A 20,382-nucleotide genomic window follows, 5' to 3' on the forward strand; every position below is an offset into this window, starting at 1 on the left:
AAATTAATATATATATATATATATATATATATGTATATATATATATATATATATATATATATATATATGCACTAAAATATGAAATAAACTATATAATGAAATAAAAAATACATAAAGATAAAAGTAGTTCAATAATTCATAAGTTCTATTTAAATCATAATAAATTATATGTATACATTTATAAATTAATAAATGTATATATTTTCCAAGTGTATTTGTAATACAAATGTAATTAAGTATTTGCTTTTAAACATAATGAAATAAAAACAATTACATACAAAGTTGTAAAAATTAAACATAAACTTCCTCAACATGATTTCCTTTTGAGTAAATGATCCGTTTCCACTATTTTCCACTATTCATTTATTAAACTTTTCTGCTCTAATTATCATTCTTTGACAAACAGTGTTGCGGAGTAACTAGTTACATGTAATGGCATTATGTAATTTAATTACAAAATAAATGTAACTGTAATCTGTTACTTAGAAAAAAAAAGTGTAATTAAATTAGTTACTTATGAAAATGTTAGCGATTACAAAGGGGGTTACATTGGAATATGTTCTGCAAAAAGCTAGGATATGTTGAATAGTATTAATTTGTTGCTTTACCTGTTTTTGATGTGTACAATGCCTCCTGACATTTAAACACCATTTAGTAAAGTAATGCTATTTTAATGATTTTTATTGGTTCTCTTATTTGAATTTGCAGCACACCACGTCTGCCAATTACATCAATACACATTATCGCTGAACACTTTAGGCTGCAACCTGTCTGTCTTTTAAATAGGGTAACTTAAAATCTGTAACCTAATACATTTCCAAAGTAACCCTCCCAAAGCATGATTTTGTGTTTTTAGTTGACAGTGCTGTGGGGAGTGAGACTGGTGCTATCCGTGGTACTTTCATGAGAGACACGTATACAGTGGGAGGTAAGAAAAGGGTCTGAACAGATGTTGTTTTGTACGTAAAATCTATAGGCCTACAATATAGTTTGCATAAGTACCATATTTGAATAAGTAAGAAGTTGAAGGTTTGTCGATGTTTCTTTCCTATCTCATTGAAGCTGGCATAGAGAATCCAGTATTCTTGCCAGATATGGACAGTCCCACTCACAGCAGCCTTCCCTGGCTAATGGAGACTGAGGCTGTCGCACCTTCCCAGAGGGCCCAGCGACGCCTGCCCTGGACACCCAACAGACTGCGGCGTCTTGCACCCATGAGGATCAGCACTTGCTCCACAGACTCCTTCCTGATGGCTGATCTGGAGGAACATGAGGAACAGCCCCAAACAGACCATGAAAAAATGTGAGTTTACACACACTTATCTGAAACAATTCAGACATTGTTACTGACCATGTGTTTTTATGACTACAGACGACCAGTCTTTGACTAGATACTTCAGGGCAATAATGCGGCATGTCACAAAGCACATCCACAGGCATGGAAGCATGCATCTACAGATTTCAGGCCAAACCTCCAAAAAAACAAGGTGGAACTGTAGAATAGCTGCAGGAAATTCCACTGAAATTAAACAGCATGGACCAAAATCTCATGGATGTTCCCAGAGAATCCATTTAGGACAACATATTAATGTACTATTGAGTGCGTACAGCAGTAGAAAAAGAAAACGAATGCTTTCAAAGTTTTCCAAGTGACGCTTCTGCCTTTTCCAAATTTTATATGATTTTTAAAATGTAAACACCTTGTGAAATGGTTGGTCAAAAAGAGTTTCCTACATGTGCTGACATATTTCCCATTGCAAAAGGAAACTTGGGCTTTAAAATAGCCAGTAACCTTCAGTTTACATCACAGCCATGATGAACATTATTTGCTATGCGCTATTTCTAATCGGTTTCAGCTGCTGAACTTTTTTTTGGGACAACTTTTAGGACTAGACTAGATTATAGATGGTCTCAAATCTAACAGACACTAACTATAAGCATCTAATTTTGATCTTTAACACAGTGTTGGGGGAAAGGTTGAGAATGTGTTTTGTGCAATAATGCTTATGTAATATTATGGAAGCTTGTTTCTGCCACAGAATGAAAAAATAAATAAAAAAGGAATTGTGATTACTTTTACTCAATACCTATTTTTTTTCTCAGAATTGCAAGATATAAACATCTTGCAATTCTGACTTTTTTTTCTCAGAATTGAGAGTTTATATCTCACAGTTAAGTCTGTGAGAGTCACAATTACCTTTTATTTTTTATCCCATTGTGGAAACTGCTTCCATATAATGTAGCAAGGGAAAAGCCATGTAGGCTTTTGTAAGATCCAGCTTGTGGTTTCATTTCTCTACAAGGCAGATTCTTCCCTGTATCGCAATGTGCAACTAAATTAACAAGGAAGGAATTAAGTAAATTTGATATAAAGAGAGTTTTCACTCATAGAATTAATTTTAGACTGTATGTGTGTGAATTGAGGTGGTAACTGTTACAAACTATGTTTGTGTATGGAAAAGGTCATATTTTAAATCAATTGATTGTATCTTTCATTCAAATAATATATTTCTCTGGACATTGTTCTTTCCTTTGTGGGATTAATAAAGTATTTATCAACATTTCTATTTATCTAATCTACTGTTAGCCATTCTTACTTCAATCTACATCTGTGTACACTTTTATTTTGACATTTTTATTTTTCAGTTGGAGTAATTTTGCTATGTGTAATTAATAATAATAATAATAATAATATCAATTTTAGTAATATTTCTCATTTACATTTAAGTGAATCATCTAATATTTATATTTTATTGCAAATAACCAACAATTATTTTTAATAGTTAATAACACTGAACTACATACTCCTTTCTTGCACAGTAAACAGAAATGCATGTGCATTCAATATTTATTCATACGTGTCATTTTTGTCCAAGACAAACAGTTCAAAAGACATCCATCAAAGTTTGCATACATACAGCTTTAATTAAAATATTGACAATTAAATAGATCAACCAAATAAAAAGACCCAATGAAAGACCACAATTAGAAGAGCTGAGATAAAACAAGAGACAAATATATATTTGAAAACTGGACAGTTCTGTTATCATTAATATTATTTCATCACACTTAAACTAAACGGTTATATCAGAGCGCTGAACATCATGTTGCATCACAATGGAAAGAGTGCTGACTTTGAAGAATCCTATGAAGCTCCTTCAAGATGAGAAGAAGCTTGCATAGTATGATCAATCTGATACATATTGTGCTGTATTTAATCACAGATACAGATATCCTCATTTTATAATCACCAGATCATCATGTTAATAAATGTAACAGTTGGATCTGTGAAGTTCATTTATGGAAAAGTGTCTAAAACTGGAATTTAAGCCAAATATTAGTGACATTACCAATTTCGTTATTGCTATTTCATCACGTATAGAGAACACAGATTTGTCTTGGTTGTTAGAAATGGTTTGAAGACAAAAAACAATAAAGGGAAAACATCACTTGGGAGTCAGTGCTTGATCTATTAGTTTTGCAGTGCCAAATCCTTACAAAAAGTAGCTATAACCCTTGTAGAAAGTTTGGTCCAGATACCCTGTAACTGGCAAGCTCAGTGATTTAATGTGTTCTTGGCGAAAAAAAGAGGCACAATCACACCCACACATACAGTTTTAACACTCTTGAACACATATTATACAGTATATCATATTAATATAACTTCATGTAGGCTTGTTGGGCCCTTAAAAATGTCGTATTTTACCTGTCTGAGAACAGCACCATCAGAAAAGGCACATTCCACTAACTCGTCTGCCCAAAGGATGAATCTTCACCACCTCAACATAGTCAGAAAAATAACCTCAAGCAGCAAATACTCTAGGCTTGAGGAAAACAGTTTATCACTTTAGTTCAGACACAATTAATAGGAGTTCAAGAGGGCTTGACGCCTACAGGCATTATTAAATGTGCTTGTGTGTGAATCATCCTGTTTTTAATCAACTAAATGGAAATGTTTGAGGCGGTACATTCATGTTTAAGTCAATAAAAGCGAGAGGACTGAAGGCCCATTGTGAACTACATAATTTTGCTCATAAATACCATAGGACAATGCAGAGACACTCACAAACGACTTTTTCTTCTAAAAACAAGATGAGACGAATCTATTAGTCAATAGTCTATTGCATATTAGCCCAATTTATATTAGTCACTATCATGATTAAGATCACTATTACCATCTTTTGCTTATCTTTCATAGACTTTGTTAGCAAAAATAATTGATGTGCATTATGCAGTTCCGTTATTTAAAAATATACAAATATACTACTCTGAATTAAAAATGCTTTAAGGTAGCCGCAGTCCAGCTTTAAGGGGTAGAGAGGGTCGCATCACAGTTTCAGTGGGAGGTGCCATTTAAGCCACACCCACCAACTCAAATAGCCCCACCTACAGGACTTTTTATAGCGATTTATTCCGTGGCAACTTCAAAAGGCTGTATAAGTGGTCATCTAAAGCCAAACATGCATACGGGTGAAGGTTCTACTAATCACTCCCCTTATTCAAGTAAGTTCAAATGCTGGTAGCGGCAGAGAAGTAACAGTTCCCAACACATCGAAACAAATGAAAAAGAGCACCGAAGCCATTTGACATTAGCGCAAAGATTTTTTTTATAGAACTAAACTCCAGTTAACTCGCTAAAAGTGGCATTTTATTTAAACTGTTTGGATATAATATCATGTATGTGGGTTTGGTAATTCGCAAAAAAAACTCTCGAAAAATTAGCGAGCTAACCGAACATCACACTCTGAAAAAAATCCAAACAAGGTTCTAAAGATCTACATTTTTCACCATACATTAAAAAAATGCTAAAAATTTTCGCAGTAAATGCGGAGCAGACACATTAGCGTAGTTAACATCCCCCAATTACAGCACCACACCTCTTAGCACCTTGGGCGTTTCGCCAAATCTGAGACCATACAGCTTTTTAAGTGCAGCAAAATATTTGTCAGTCATTTCTCAGAATCTCTCTTGTTCTCTCTCCACATATAAAAGCAGATGTAGTTTATGTAAAATAGCAGCTACACTGGTCAACACATATTTGTGGCTATAGGGCAGAAAGACCACAGTGCCATTCACATTAAGGGTGATGTGAAAGTGTGCCAGAGGCCATGGAGTTAACAAATATTACCCTCCACCTACCCTACTGCAATCCAAATGCCTTTACTCAATACTCCCTGCTACCCCTGTTTTCCGAGGCACATCGGTTTGGTCTGTATGGAATGCAGCTGAATATACAGGGGCTGTGAACACGCAGGGGTTTGAAGAAAAGAGGTCAAAAAAAAAAAAAAAAGGCGTCTGAAAGTTCAAATGAATGTTTGAAAATTCAAACAGAATGTGTGAAAATGTAAACTTGAAGTTCAAAATAAAGTTTGAAAGTTCGAAATGTAATTTAAAACCTCAAAAGAGAATGTCCAAATGTTTAAAAGAAAGTTCAAAAAGAGCTTTTGAAAGTTCAAACGTTCAAAAGAATGTCTGAGAGTTCAAAAGACAGTTTGAAAGTTCAAAAGAAAGTCCAAAAGTTCAAAAGAAAGTCCAAAAGTTTAAAAGAAAGTCCAAAAGTTTAAAAGAAAGTTCAAAAGAAAATGACCCAGTACTTGGTTTATTCAGTTTTATATTAGTGCAACTATTCAAATTAAGGGCTTAACAACAAAAAGACCTTAATAACAACCATTTCAATAGCTAAATATCTGTCCAACCTATGTACACGCCACTTACTTTAAATATATATTTAAAAATACCCCAATAGAATTGCGTTTTAGGGATATTTCCTACAAAACAGGCACTTTGTCTCATTTGACATTTTACAAGAAAGGTTCGTCCAAGACCTCTTGACAGCAAACTGATTCTTTCCCATAAAACATACCCATGAGAGTATCCATCTCCTCTGTAAACGCAACTCAGCATTCTAGCCTTAAAACACATCATCCATTTCAAATCAAGTTCTCTTACACAATGCCACATACAACAAAACTTTTTTTTTTTTGTAAATTAAAGCATTCACTCATAAGGTACGGTTTGCATTGTATAATGAAAGTCTACGACAGAGCCGTCAATAATTGGCTTATTGCACTAAAAGGCTTATGGGACAGTGTTTGTCAGAGTTCACAGGGCTAAAACGCGAAATAAAGAAACTGATAAGTTAAACAGATCATTTCCAGATGCGCTACTGACAAATGCCAGTTAAAAGCAACATTATAAATAAGCTCCGAGATCATAAGTCAGAATGAAATGTCTAACAGCTGTAAAGTTAATATTAATGGATGACGTAGGCCTCTGAGTAGCCTTGGGTGGAATTATATGTGCACACACATCAAATGTGTTATGGTCACGCTCCGACTGATTTGAACACTTGCGTTGTAAGCGCACCCAAAATGAATGAGGCACAGAGACAGTTGACTATGTGGAAAATATTTGCCAACTTTTTGAGTTTCAAAGTTCATCTTTTGTTGATTCTGCAGTCCTTAGCTAATCTGTCACCTCTGCCTAATGAGCGAGCCGAAGAGAAAGCCGCCAGGAACAGCAAAGAACCAATAGTTCAATGGTAGGCGCAATATTTTCCAGACAGCACATGGACTAGAAAGTTAATGCATCACAGAGGTATATAGAATCATTTGAAAGACTGTGAAATTTGAAGAAAAGAGGTGCCTCCAATGTTCAAAAAGCAGAATAAGACATGGACACATGGAAAATGAGATGTAAAGGAACAAAGATGGATTTCCGACTGGTTGGAATGAAATGGAATGACATTTCAATTGTCTTTTTTGCAGATGCTAGATAAGATTTTGCTGGAAAAGCATGATTTACTAGTAAAATATAAAGAATGGTTTCAGATTAGCACAGCAAATGTCCAGAGGAACAGTGGAGGACCTACAGTAAGATGTCATAGCCAACTTTGCACTGCCCTCTAATGGCATTCCTCCACCAACCGACTTCATCAACCCTAAAAAAAAATCCTAATCCTAAACCAAAGGTGGTTCCAAAGATTAGTTCAAACACGCCAGCCTGGCATTTTCAACTAAACCAGAAGACACTGATGTTCAACTTGTGTGTTTGATCAGCTGTGAAACAAAACTCTGTAAAAGGCGAAATCCTGATGAGTAGGGCTCATCAATCTGCTCCTAAAGAAATAACACTGCCTCATTCATTGATCTAGTACGAGTTCATCAAGCAAACCTTCTTAAGCTTGGTTTTGTGACCTAAATAGGCAAAATTAATAGTTAAACAGATCTACAAATCTAATAAATAATGGTATAGCTGCAATCTACATATTAAAAACAATTAGTAAGCGAAGCAGTCTGGAAAGATTGGCTGTTTTTCTATTGCATAACAGTGCTAGTTCCTCCTGTAAGTTCTACATTTGGTTCTCTTTAGCAGCCTGTGATTGGGAGAAGCCCTCCTCCGCTAAGTGCACGATGACCAGCGACTGACAGGTCTGTGAAGGTGGGGCTAAGCAAAGTACATGGTCCTCAGAGTGTCGTGATGGATCTGCACAGCTTTGGCCAGGATCTGGGGGTCTCGGCCATTACTCTGGCCCGACACGTGGCTGCCTTCCGCACTGTGAAAGAGGAGAAAGAAATGAGCAGAGGCAGAAATGTACACTATGAAATACATTTTCCTTGACATACCAGGGAGATACAAACTTACACAATATGCGCACTACCCATTCAGGTTTTCAAATCAATCAATCAGCAATGATGCATTAAATTGATCAAAGTTGACATTTATATTTATGTTTAAAAAAAGATTTCCATTTCAAACAAATATTGGTCTTTTTCTTAAAAAAATTATACTGATCCCAAACTTTTGAACAGTACATACACTGTACACAGTAGTAAAGTGCAAACATCAATATATAAAAACTGATTAAAAAGTGTTAACTTGAAACATACATAAATATAAAGAAGAAAAAAAATCTCCTTTAGCAGCCTGTGATTGGGAGAAGCCCTCCTCCGCTAAGTGCACGATGACCAGCGACTGACAGGTCTGTGAAGGCGGGGCTAAGCAAAGTACATGGTCCTCAGAGTGTCGTGATGGATCTGCACAGCTTTGGCCAGGATCTGGGGGTCTCGGCCATTACTCTGGCCCGACACGTGGCTGCCTTCCGCACTGTGAAAGAGGAGAAAGAAATGAGCAGAGGCAGAAATGTACACTATGAAATACATTTTCCTTGACATACCAGGGAGATACAAACTTACACAATATGCGCACTACCCATTCAGGTTTTCAAATCAATCAATCAGCAATGATGCATTAAATTGATCAAAGTTGACATTTATATTTATGTTTAAAAAAAGATTTCCATTTCAAACAAATATTGGTCTTTTTCTTAAAAAAATTATACCGATCCCAAACTTTTGAACAGTACATACACTGTACACAGTAGTAAAGTGCAAACATCAATATATAAAAACTGATTAAAAAGTGTTAACTTGAAACATACATAAATATAAAGAAGAAAAAAAATCTCCTTTTTTTTTTAACACTCAGGAACTGTGAAGATGTGTAGATACAGTCCAATGATATAAAATACTACTTTTATATGGTATTGCAACACAAATCTGAGTCTGTTTTTTAGGCGGCAGGCTTGAATAATTCAACTTCCTGAAATCAAACCATCACTCTGAATCATTGAAATGAAGAATACTGGCTCACTGTGACACCTGCGGCAACCAAGAATATCCAAAGCCTATTCAAAAATCCGAATGATTGACAGCTTCCAAAAGCCTTTAATTTAAATCAAATAGAACATTTCTACTTATAGACACCAACACAGCGACAATCAGGCCAGTAAATCCCTCACCTGTCGTGCTCTTTATCCACTAAATGGTAGCGGGCTCTAAAGGCCACTAGGTGGGCATAGTAGGCAGGCGCAGGGATGGAAACGGAGCGGGTACATCGCACATATGTGTGGCACAGCTGGTAGGTCAAGAGCTGGAATTCATCGGCTGTAAAGCAGTTGTCGTCCCATAGCACATGGTAGTGTGACGGTCGGCTTGTACCCTGGGTAAAAGAGGTTAAATAATCATTTTGATGAAATGCATTATGTTCAGTTCTACCAAATTGTGTAACTTTAAATGGATTTAATAACTCAATTAATCAATCAATTGATTTGACAGGCAATAATGCAGCAAAACAAGGCTTAAAATGCACTAATACAGTTATTATGTATGTGTGTTCATACCTGTATTCCAGCATGGCTGCACAGATAAAAGTCAAATTCGTAAGGATGGGTGATATCAGTGTCCACTGTGGTACCTGCTGGTATGTTACCACTGCGGCCCACCTTTAAAAATAATAAGAAAAGTAAGTGTGTGAGTTAAAAAAAAATTAAGAAAAAGTGAGGAAAATGTAACAAAGCTTTTAGGAGAAGTCTCTCATATTCACCCTCTCAGTGGGGTCAGCGCAGAAGAGACGAGTGTGGTGACGTTTCTGCACAACGATGTAGGTAATTCCTGGTTGATAATCCTTCTCAAGGCTGATGCAAGCTTCACGTATGGCCAACAACTCGTAGTACAGCACCTAGAAATAAACATGTAACATACAGTTCAAAATACTACTGAATATGGCAGGGCTGCATGATGATGGTTAAACTGATAATCGTGATTATTATAGTCATTTTAGAAATGTATTTTTAGATTTCATCAGAAATCCAACTTGAATTGGTTATTTTTCCTCATCTAGTTTCCTGAAGTATTATATCTACCATATAAATTAACACATTAAAACTGTACAAAACAAGTTCTCTCAAAAGCTAAAACATAGCAAACAGCGCCGTTAACCACATGAAAAACAGACTGGCTGTATTACACTTTCATTTAAGAAAAATATCGCAGTGGAGATTGCTCCAAACTTACATTTTTGATAACTCCAAATTATATTTTTGTTAGTGTTTTCAGCTCATCAGCACTTTTTTTCTTAAAGCAAAGAAATGTGGGCATGGTTAAAAGGTTGGGAAGAAAATGTATCCATTTAGGAGAAAAGCTCCGATTGGGGGATTTTAAACTCTTCAGATCTGGCAACTGCACTCATTAAAACTTGTGGAGTTTTGTTACCATTGCAAGATAATGCAAACGGTTAAATGAAAATGAAACATTTTCATGATATATAATCAGCTGGCAAATATCAAAGACAATTATGCTTAATCAAGAGAAATCACAATAAATCGGGATCATGATTAAAATACATTTAAGCATCTCATGAGACTCTTTCGACCACATGCAGTGGAGGCTAAGGGCAGAGAGGGGGCGCTAGAGAGCCTCACCTGTCTGAACTGTCCCTCAGACACACCGTCCCTGTAGAAGATGATTCTGGTGGGTTTGTAGTGGGTGGACTTGTAGAACTGGATGAGCAGCTCTCGCACCATGGACGCCAGGTCCTGAATCACCTCCTGTCTGGGCCTCTGAACACGGACGGTAGCGCAGTACCTGCTGGGGTGAGCGTCCATGCTGCCCACCACCTGTTCAGCAACAAATTTGAAGTGAGGAGAAGCAGAAAAACAGTATTTCTTTGAAATATCCACAGTCAACATAACAGTCTAACTTTCAGGTCCATAATGAGGATATGATTTCAGGGTTTGCAAATGATTTTTTTTCCTTCACAAATGTGCATGTGATTAAATTGTAAAGAATATGACAAAAAAAGGTGTGTATATGTGGTCGGCCTTTCTCACAGCTGCAATGGAGGGTTTCTTGCCATCTCCTGCGGGTGGATGAGTTACATCAGCTCCCAGAAAAATGACAGGCTGCTGGAATACAGATGGGCTGAAAATCAAACAACATAAATACACATAAACAAGGTGTTTGGCACATTTAGGGGCATTTTGTCAAACAATGAAACCAAGTTTTCAGTGTAAATGGATTAATTTTATTCTCTTACCGCTGATGGGGTACCAGTATGTTGTTGATGCCGCCCAGTTTGACGTTGATCTTGAGACAGAGGTTGGAGAGGGTCTGAGGGGAGGTTTTCACCACGTTCTTCACCTGAACGCACTGAGTGGCCATTCCCAGAAGAGTGTCTCCAACACGTTTCACTTCAGCTAGAGAAAGAGAGCGCAGACTTCAGTGCAACAGTGAGGAGCTCAAAGAATATATCATGTGGGAGCCGAACTAAATCCAAACTTAATGACCAAATAAACATCTGTCCATAAATAGTTACCATAGACAGGAGTTTTCCCAGGCAATATGACGATGATGAGTTGGAGGCCAGCGTAGGTGTTTTTCAGGTGGCGGAACATGGGCTCCACATTATCCGCTCCCTGAGCGTATTTGCAGAAACATGGCTGGCCCTGTATGGGCATCCCTGCATCCTTAGAGATCTTCCGCAGCTGGTCTGTAAAGCCCCTGCAAAAAGTCAGGAGAGACACTTCAGTATTTCTTTTTTAATTCCATTAATAAATGGTGATTTGTTAAAGACAAAAAGATGTAAAAAGCTTTACTTGAGAACTTCCTCTCTGCATTGTCTCTGAGTGGCAAAGCAAGCAATGGCCCACATCTTGATCTCCACACCAGTATGAAACTGCTTGCCTCTCATATCCCACACTCCATGACTTGGGGTGGCTACTGTACGATTCTGTATCACATGGATACAAACTTCTTAACTTGTTGAGATCAAATAGTATATGAACTCAAACAGTATACGGTGTTAAACGTTTGGCCAAACCTACAGTATATGTACTTTTATAGAGCTGTTACAATGAAAAACATCAAAGTTTCAAACTAGTTCAATTTGTGCTCAAAAAAAGTAATCATCATTTACTCAAACTGTTGACATTCCAAACTGTTTGAATTTCCTTTCTACTGTGGAACACAAAAAAGGACTGTCAAGCTCAAAAAACACCATAAAACAACATAAAACTAGTCTATACAACCATATTTTAAGTCTTCTAATGCTGTACACATCTTGCTTGACAATCATAATCATTGTTCACTTCACAAATTTCTCCTTTTGTGTTTCACAGCAGTAATTCATACAGGTTTGGAATGACATGAGGATGAAGAAAATAATGACTTTCCATTTTTTACTTTTTAATTATATCTTTTGGTGAATAATCCCTTTTAAAAAACCAAACAAATTAAACAGTTGTAAGAAAACAATAACAATAATAAAAAAAAATCACATTAAATGCTTCATTAAAAGCCCTATAAATAGCCACACATATTCACAATTTAACAAAAAAAATGGTATAAAAGATATAAAAAGCCAAGCAATTACACACAAGCAACAGATCTCATTATATAAAATTAACACAGCAACTCCTCCCACATCAAAGTCTCTTCAAGGGTATTCTATAGTCTTTGTCCCACATGTAGACATTAAAGTGCCCCTATTATGGATTTTTAAAAATTACCTTTCATGCAGTGTAACACAGCTCTAAGTGAATGAAAACATCCTGCAAAGTTTTAAATCTGAAAGTGCACGTGTATAAAGTTATTGTCTCTCAAAAGAATGAGTCGACTCTGAATCAATTAAAAGAGTCGTTTTTAAAACGAATCCCAAGCCGTTTCATGTTGAAGTCAACATAAAACATTAGCATATTGCCCGCCCACTTGCTGTATTTTCACATTGGTTGAATGAAAATGCAAATTTATTCTTTGCCACTAGGTGCTGCTTTTGGAGCGTAAAAATATATTTTTCCCCGGTAACGGCTGTACACAAAACAGCACTGCACTCACAAACGCTGCTTTATCAGGCATTACAGGCATGATGAAATGAAAATGAGACCAATCGGACCAAGCACCACAGATTAGCGTCACACAAAGGAGAGGTTTGGAAAAATGAATCGTTGAGCGAATCATTTGGGAGTCGTTAAGCAAGTAAGGTAAAAAATAAATGCATATTATAAGACAATTAAAGTGTTTTTTGACCTTGCATGCATGCCAACCTGTTGTTGGGGACTCCCAAAACCAAAATATGAACTTTTCATAACCCATAACCCAGCACTTTAAAATTAGCACACATTAATTATAATTATAAATGTTAAATCAAGCCTCAAACCATGACCAATTTCTAGCCTTCTGCTCAAACACAGACACAGACACACAGACACACATACAGTGCATGAGTGAAAGGGAATGGGTACCATAAAGTGTTCAGAGCTCACCCTGCCGCCGTACTGCAGCATAGGGGCGGGCAGGACACGACCAGTCACCTCCGCCATCTCATCCCGCACACGGAACTGAAACTCCTGCACGAAGGGGTCCGAGTTGTAGTTGGCACTGCGCACCTATGTTTTCAGAAAGATTGAGAGTTGAGACTGATTGAAAATTCTTGTGACCGTTTTGATTTTTGCCTGGATACTATGAAGATCTACTATGATACCAACATTTTGGTAGTCTACATGAAGAATTAGGCCTACTGCAGCATCAGATAGCAACACACTGAACTCACCAGTCTGCTGATCTCCTCTTGTCTGTCCGGTGCCGAGCGGGCCGTGGCTTTGATCATGGTGGAGGTTTGGTTGTCTGTTAATTTTTTAATGCAGCGCTGGCCTACCACAATGTTGCACACCTGAGTGATAGAGAGGACGATCAATTTTGGCACCATTAAAATGAATCGAGACATCTGCAAAGCTTCTCAAAGTGTCTAGACGTGAATCCATAAATCAGTGAAGAGATGGTGGCTGTGGAAAGAAATGGTAGCTAATGTAATTGATCAAATATCTAGACTCTTACCTCTAAAGGCAGATATGTGTGCTTCTGCTCTTGCCCTACTTGCAGGCAGGGCAGATGGGGATACTTGAGCTGTAAGTTGTACTTTTCCCTGAAGTATTGTGCCACTGTTCTCTCCACAGTCTGTCCATTTTCCAACTGTAATGGAAACCTGACATAGCAAAACAAAAATTCAAAGAAAGTTAATGGAGAGCTGGGGTGACTAGCTTTAAACAAAAAGGTTCTAAAATGTTCTTAGCAGTTTTTGCTCTTTAGAGGAATAGTTCACCCAAAAATGTAAATCTGCTGAAACTTAAAACACGTGCTCGACTCATTTCAGATGTATATGAGTTTGTTTGTTCATCTAAACAGATGTGGAGAAATTTAGCATTACATCACTTGCTCTCCAATGGATCCTCTGCAGTGAACAGGTGCCGTCACCACTGTGAGCAAGTGATGTAATGCTTCAATATAACAAAAAGGACAGTAAAACATTTCATATTTTTGACACAGTACAGACTTATTGGCCTGCTAACTGAGAGACAATCAAACCTCACATTATCATGAGAAATATACAAAACAATGCATATTCAATAAACTTACGTCTGGTGGCTGGCTGGTCGACGGGTAACATTACACACCCTGTACTTCCTCCGCATGGTGCCACAGTGGGTGACCTCCACCTTTAGACCTGATGGGAGGAGAAGATCGAATTTACACCACTATACAGATGCAAATGGTAAGTTTACAGCTCAGAGTATTTTGACTATTAAATACAGTACAGGTAAATATTATGTTTCAATCCCAGTTGCAAATTTAATTTATGCAAAAATTAAAGAAGTAATGTGTAAATAAAGCAGAATTTCCTTTACATGTTTCTCCTAAACAAAATCGTCACTTACATCCGTCACTCACATCTTTGAGTTTCCATCCAGTTTTTTTTTTTAATGTTATCCCAAAATGTGCATAAAAATATGTGCATAGAAACCTGGCTACTGATCTATAGCATTTACCATTCATGCATTTTTTTTATTATTTGTATTTTTTTAAGAAGCCTGCATTTTTTTACTTGAACAATTCAGTAAAAACAGTAATATTATGAAATATTGTTACAATTTCAAACAACTGCATTTTATTTTAAAATTGTATTTATTCCTGTGATGGCAAAGCTGAATTTTCACTATGATGTTTATTCAGGATTCTTTGATGAATAGAAATTACTCCATTCTTCCATTCACACAAACCTTTGATCTCTTTGGTGAATTTGACTCTATGGGAATCAGTTAGAGGTCGAGGTTGCTCATCGATGTTGTGGATATCCAGAACCTCACACATGAACTGAATCACAGCTTGAGCTTTGTAGAATGCAGTGGCAGACACTGTGGAAAAAATAAAACATGGTCAATGTTAAACAATTAGTTAATAAAATAGTTACAAGTCATTTGCAGGTTAAATCCCCCCAAATATAAACACAACGATGCTTTTAAAAGTGGGACTATCTGTTTGTCTGACCAATGACAGATAAAAATGACATTAAATTAAATGAAAGAGTGTCAATAATGGCATTATTTTGGATCTTTTTCTTTAATAACCACTGAACTACTAGAACCACTGTCCAGATCATGTAACTGGATAATTCAGACCAAAATGGTTTGACCTATCATAACACTCTGACTTACCATCAATGTTCAACATCATTTTCCACATAGCTGGACGCACTGATTGGTGGAAGCCAAACCACACCTCCCTCCCCCCACCCAGTGGGTGATCATAGCCCTCGGGGGAAGAGAAAAAGGATCGTCCCACTGGGGTGTACCTGAAGTGAGAGAAGACAAACACAGTCGTTACCTGCAGAATAAACATGTGCACTCCTAAATTATCCTGATCCAACCGCTTACTGTTTATGCTACACTAATCCACAACAAAACACTTTCAGTCTCATTTTACTAGTTATGCACTGTATCATTAAAGGCATAACAATCACTTAATGCTTTTCTAATTGAATTAAATGCCCTTTATGATCAGGTAACAGTACTCATGGGAGCTCTTACTTCATAGAGGGCAGATGGCGCATAACAACATCTACAGCATGTACGGGATTTGTGCTGATTGGCTTATCCAGGTTCAGAGGATCAGGTGTGCCCCTCCCAGTGAGGACCTCATGCAGCAAGTGCCAACTGACCAGTGACACAAACTTAATGGTGACCTTAAACAGCCTGTCCTTCCCACCTTCACCTGGCAAGGTCACATCCAGGTCCACCTTCAAATAATACACAAATGTACAGTATAATATTTAACACAAATTTACAAATGCGTTTTATTTAGTCACACAGGTTAAAATAATAAAAGACATGATCATGAAAAATTTTCTGAAGTATGAGATGTTCCCTTTTATGTATTAAAAAATGCGTTTATATTTGATATCATATTTTTATAAAAATGTGCAAATGCAGTAAGGCTGCGCAAAAAATACTGCCTTTTAATTTAGTTCATTAAAATGAAATAAAATGTTAATGCAGCACAATTCATTTATAAAATAATTTTAATTAATTAGCTTTTTTACATGCATTTTTCCATTTTTTGATTGTATAGAATTAAATGACATTTCATTTTCCTGATTTGTGTCAATACTTAAACATCCAAGTACAGTCATTTGTTTTCGTAACTCAAAAAGAAAAAAAAAACATGAAGAGAGTCTTGATCTGGTAGCGTATCTTGCGCTTAGTCATAGCCAATACAGCATCATCTTTTCTCGATTTAGGCCAAATGTATTAAATGAAAGAAAAAAACTGTAAACGCTTTAAAGACACTAAAGTATTTTTTCAAGATATTTAAAAAAGTTTGCTGCATGGTTTAAAAACTTTTGAGAGGAAGAAACAGTAGGCTGTACATCACATTTTAATATTAGCCTACATTCAGAAATAATGTAGGCTAAAATACCGGTAAATAAAGCAAAAGGTTTACAAACATTATAAACACAACTAGGCTATTTTAGTTCCCTTCTCTCCACAACAAATCCTCTAAAGTTAACAGCATTTAGGCTAAATATAAACGGATTATGAACAGGCTGCGATGTCAAGGTAGCAAAAATATGTTGTGTGTGCGCGTGAGGCTCCGGCGCAATCACAGCATTGTTTTCCCATCTGTTATTCCGTCATTTATGGTCATACCAAAGCTACAGATGCAAGACATCATTCAAAACTGTAAAGATTTTGCAAAATAATGAAAACGGTCAAACTTTTGCAAAATATAGAAAACGGTTTTCTGCCATCTTGGTTTCCTTTCCGTGAACATTGGAGCGTGTGACGCGTCAAACTCAGCACATTTTTTTCTTTCATTTTGTTAATCTGTTAATGATTTAATTTAGGGCTGCATGATAAATCACAATAGCGATAAATCGCGATAAGGCAGAAGCTGCGATTGTCATGCAAATCTTTCAATGAAGCACGGCTCTGTGATCAGTAGTAAATCTCCATCCGAAGGCCAGAGGGCTGCTTTCCTTGATTCAACGTGACTAATAAACACAAGACTATGACAATATATGATTTATCGGAGTTCTTCTTATAATTATTATTATAATAAAGTATATAATAATGCAATGCTAATCGACATAGCCTTTATCACTGCTTAGAATGCTATGAAATATTTTGCGTGCCTTATTTATGTTTAAGAAGCCACATCATCTCACAGAAGGATTTATTCCAAACACTCGACTGACGTTATGAAGTGAGTCTGGAGTAAAAACATGTTAATAAATGTGATATTTTCACGTGCTTTTAGATGGAGCAGCATTTACTACACAGAGCTGTAGTTCACTGAGAAGCTACCGCAAACAGTTTTCAATATCGCAGACGATATCTTCGATTTCATTATCGCGTGATTAAATCGTCTGTGATAATGAATGCGATATTGCATAGCTTGTCAGTGAACTACGGCTCTGTGTTGTAAATGCTGCTCCATCTGAAAGCACGGAGATTTACTACTAATCACAGAACCGGCTTTACTGACAAGTTGCGCATGACAATCGCATTCACAACAAGATGTGACCTTATTGAATCCGTGTTCTATACTATCCTGCAATTTTGCTGGTTTTAATACACACAATAAGCTGTATTACCTGCCATTCATTTTCACTTAAATGTAGGCCTAACGGCTGGTGTTTCCTCGGTTAAACTTACGCCAGGGCACTGCCATTGCGATTTATCTATGATGAATTTACAGCTGAGCGTGGGGATTTCACTCATTGGATGCTTCAACGTCACATTTGCATAGGCTACTTAAATTTGTGATTGGTTGACTGATAAATTCAAATATTAAATGGAATGATAAAATAATGTTATTAATCGGTTAATGGACATTTCAAATTTTCGATTCTGTTCAGAACTCATAAATTTGATTTCGTTTCTATTTCTGGTTATCGTTTTTTTCGTATAGTAATTTTGTTCATTTCTGGTTTTCGTTTTCATTCCTTGAACCGGTTCAGAGCCCTGCTTTCCACTTTCCACCATTCCTGGTGTCCATTTATATGTCTTACCCCCCCTGTGGCCACTGGCAATAGAACAGGGGCGCAGCCCCAACGGCTCCTGTCATGAAAATCAGAGGGGATTTCCATCCATATGAGTTTTTTCTAAATGTACCACATTACTTAGACTTTCAAAATCAGTTATTACCACTAAACTGAAAATAAAAACCACAAAAATATGACATGCAATGTCAAATAGCCAACACTGTCATGGTGCCATCATACTAATCATGAAATTAAAGCCAAATCAACCTGCATACAGTCATAAAGGTGTTATTTCTCATTTGTCAATGTTGACATTTCATGGAAACATGATTAATATCTAAATTAATAATAATAAATCTCTCGTTCTTGACACTGACATTTACACAGTGGGTGTTATTTGTCACTTATCAGGAAATTTCCTCTAAAAGCCTACTCAGTGGAAACAACATAACACTCAGAATCAACCACACACAATACCAATAACCCACACCATTCATACATTCACTTTTGTATACCTGTGAAAAAATAAAACAAATACACTGTCACCCAAGACTTCTAAAGAAAGATTGCAATCAATTTGACTTGACTATTCAAAAGCACACTTTTTCATATACTCAAAAAGTGTGCATTTCATATACTCAGTGTAGTCAAATAAAATGCTTATTTTTTGAGAACATCAAGAAACAATGTTTTGTTTGTTAAACCTGTTGCATTTTCTCCCGTTTCCATTTTTATAAGATGATTTAACAACTCCATGTAATAACTCAAAGGATAGTTCATTCAAAACTGTAAGTTCTGTCATCATTTACACAGATATTTTGAAGAATTTTCAAAAATTCAATGCTTAGAACACACTAAAAGTCAATGTTTGGAAACCAACAATCTTCAAATATATCTTCTTTTGTGTACATGACAGAAAATTTAAATGCATTATTTATCGGCTTTAAGATATCGGCCAAATTTTCTTATCAGGCCGATACCGATAACAGAAAAAATTAGCCGATATGGGCCGATACCGATATGGTGGCCGATATATCGTGCATCCCTATCTCAAAACCAAAGAGATATTCTTTCCCCCTAAAAACGGCTCGTTCTAACACACCCCCACATATCTACCTCACTATGTGGAAATATTAGCATAATGCCGCCCAAATGTGCACGCAAAGAAAGAAGGCGTGGTTTCAGTAACCGCAGTTAGTGTTGAAGCAGCCATGTCAGGGAGACGCTGTGTTTCTAGGTGAAAGCAAAAGCACTTTATTTGGCCTTCCGAAAGTAGATGCATTTAGGAATCTTTACGACAGAGAGTGTGAGCGGTGTTTGTGTGCGCACGCGCACAAGAGAGAGAGAGAGAGGTGTGTGTGTGTGTGTGTGTGTGTGTGTGTGTGTGTGTGTGTGTGTGTGTGTGTGTGCGCGCGCGCGCGCGCGAGAGAGAGAGAGAGAGAGAGAAGGGGCGGTCACACTGCACTTTTCGTTCCATTGACTTCCATTCATACGCATGCGAATGCGTCAGACCGGAAATGCAAGCTCATGCGAAAAATTTCGCATTCCGCTGCGTTCGAAAGTTCAAGCTTGGTGAACTCTGACCTGCGAATTAGAAGTAGAAGTAGAAGATCGATACGTCACTGCATGACCTCTCTGTACAGAAATTCAAAAATGGAGGAAGCGCTAATTTTAGCTGTAGCTAAAATTAGCTCCTATGTTATATAATACATCTTTAAAAGATTATAAAAATCTAATAAAAAAATAAGCTGCATGGTTCGCCGTGTCAATGGAAACAGGAACAGATGGTACATTTGAATGCGGACACATTTTTTTATTTAAAGGGAAAAACCTACAGCACTTAAAAATGTAATATATATATATGTATGTACAGTCAAACCAAAATTTATTCAGACACCTTGAACATTTCATTCATTAATACAGTTTATTCACTATAGTTTTAAAAAAATGGTAATAAAATAAGAGCCGAAAGTACTCCTTGTGGCGATCCTCATCCAGCCGAAGCTCCTGAATTAAAGAATGGAACTCTCCCCGCTCATTCTGAGTCCGTAGAATAGGGTGAACAGCCTTCTCCTTTCCAGACGCTTTTGACGCCGTCGCAAAAGACACAGTACACGCACATCTGAATCCATGTTGTGATAACTGAGGGAAAACCTATATCTTCAATAAAAAAATAAACTGAGGGGAAACCTTGGCGCGTGATGTCATATCCTGCTCCCGCCCATATTC

At 36.8% G+C, this 20,382-nt stretch overlaps 2 protein-coding genes across 2 annotated transcripts in view; one reads left to right on the plus strand and one right to left on the minus strand.

Moving 5' to 3' along the window:
- LOC107589455 (sodium/hydrogen exchanger 3-like) overlaps positions 1 to 1,435 on the plus strand; it is a 32,864-nt gene extending 31,429 nt beyond the window's left edge. The window contains exons 14-16 of the mRNA XM_016277906.1: positions 857 to 928; positions 1,063 to 1,303; positions 1,373 to 1,435. Of these exons, the coding sequence (XP_016133392.1) occupies positions 857 to 928; positions 1,063 to 1,303; positions 1,373 to 1,391 (332 nt within the window). The 3' untranslated portion in view covers positions 1,392 to 1,435. The remainder of the gene's footprint in view (positions 1 to 856; positions 929 to 1,062; positions 1,304 to 1,372) is intronic.
- Positions 1,436 to 7,930: 6,495 nt separating this feature from the next.
- Positions 7,931 to 18,201, minus strand: LOC107589456 (protein argonaute-3-like; the record flags this gene model as incomplete). The annotated part of the gene is made up of 17 exons (XM_016277908.1): positions 7,931 to 8,106; positions 8,801 to 9,000; positions 9,182 to 9,283; positions 9,385 to 9,519; positions 10,262 to 10,456; positions 10,670 to 10,760; positions 10,876 to 11,035; positions 11,155 to 11,339; positions 11,435 to 11,568; positions 13,100 to 13,222; positions 13,387 to 13,506; positions 13,671 to 13,818; positions 14,250 to 14,337; positions 14,891 to 15,025; positions 15,326 to 15,462; positions 15,698 to 15,906; positions 18,181 to 18,201. Coding segments are annotated over 17 exons (2,292 nt in total), but the record flags the coding sequence as incomplete, so codon positions are not given.
- Between the last annotated feature and the right edge of the window lie 2,181 nt (positions 18,202 to 20,382).

The sequence above is a fragment of the Sinocyclocheilus grahami genome, unplaced genomic scaffold, assembly GCF_001515645.1.
Source record: "Sinocyclocheilus grahami isolate Dianchi unplaced genomic scaffold, SAMN03320097.WGS_v1.1 scaffold116.1, whole genome shotgun sequence".
NCBI lineage: Eukaryota > Metazoa > Chordata > Actinopteri > Cypriniformes > Cyprinidae > Sinocyclocheilus > Sinocyclocheilus grahami.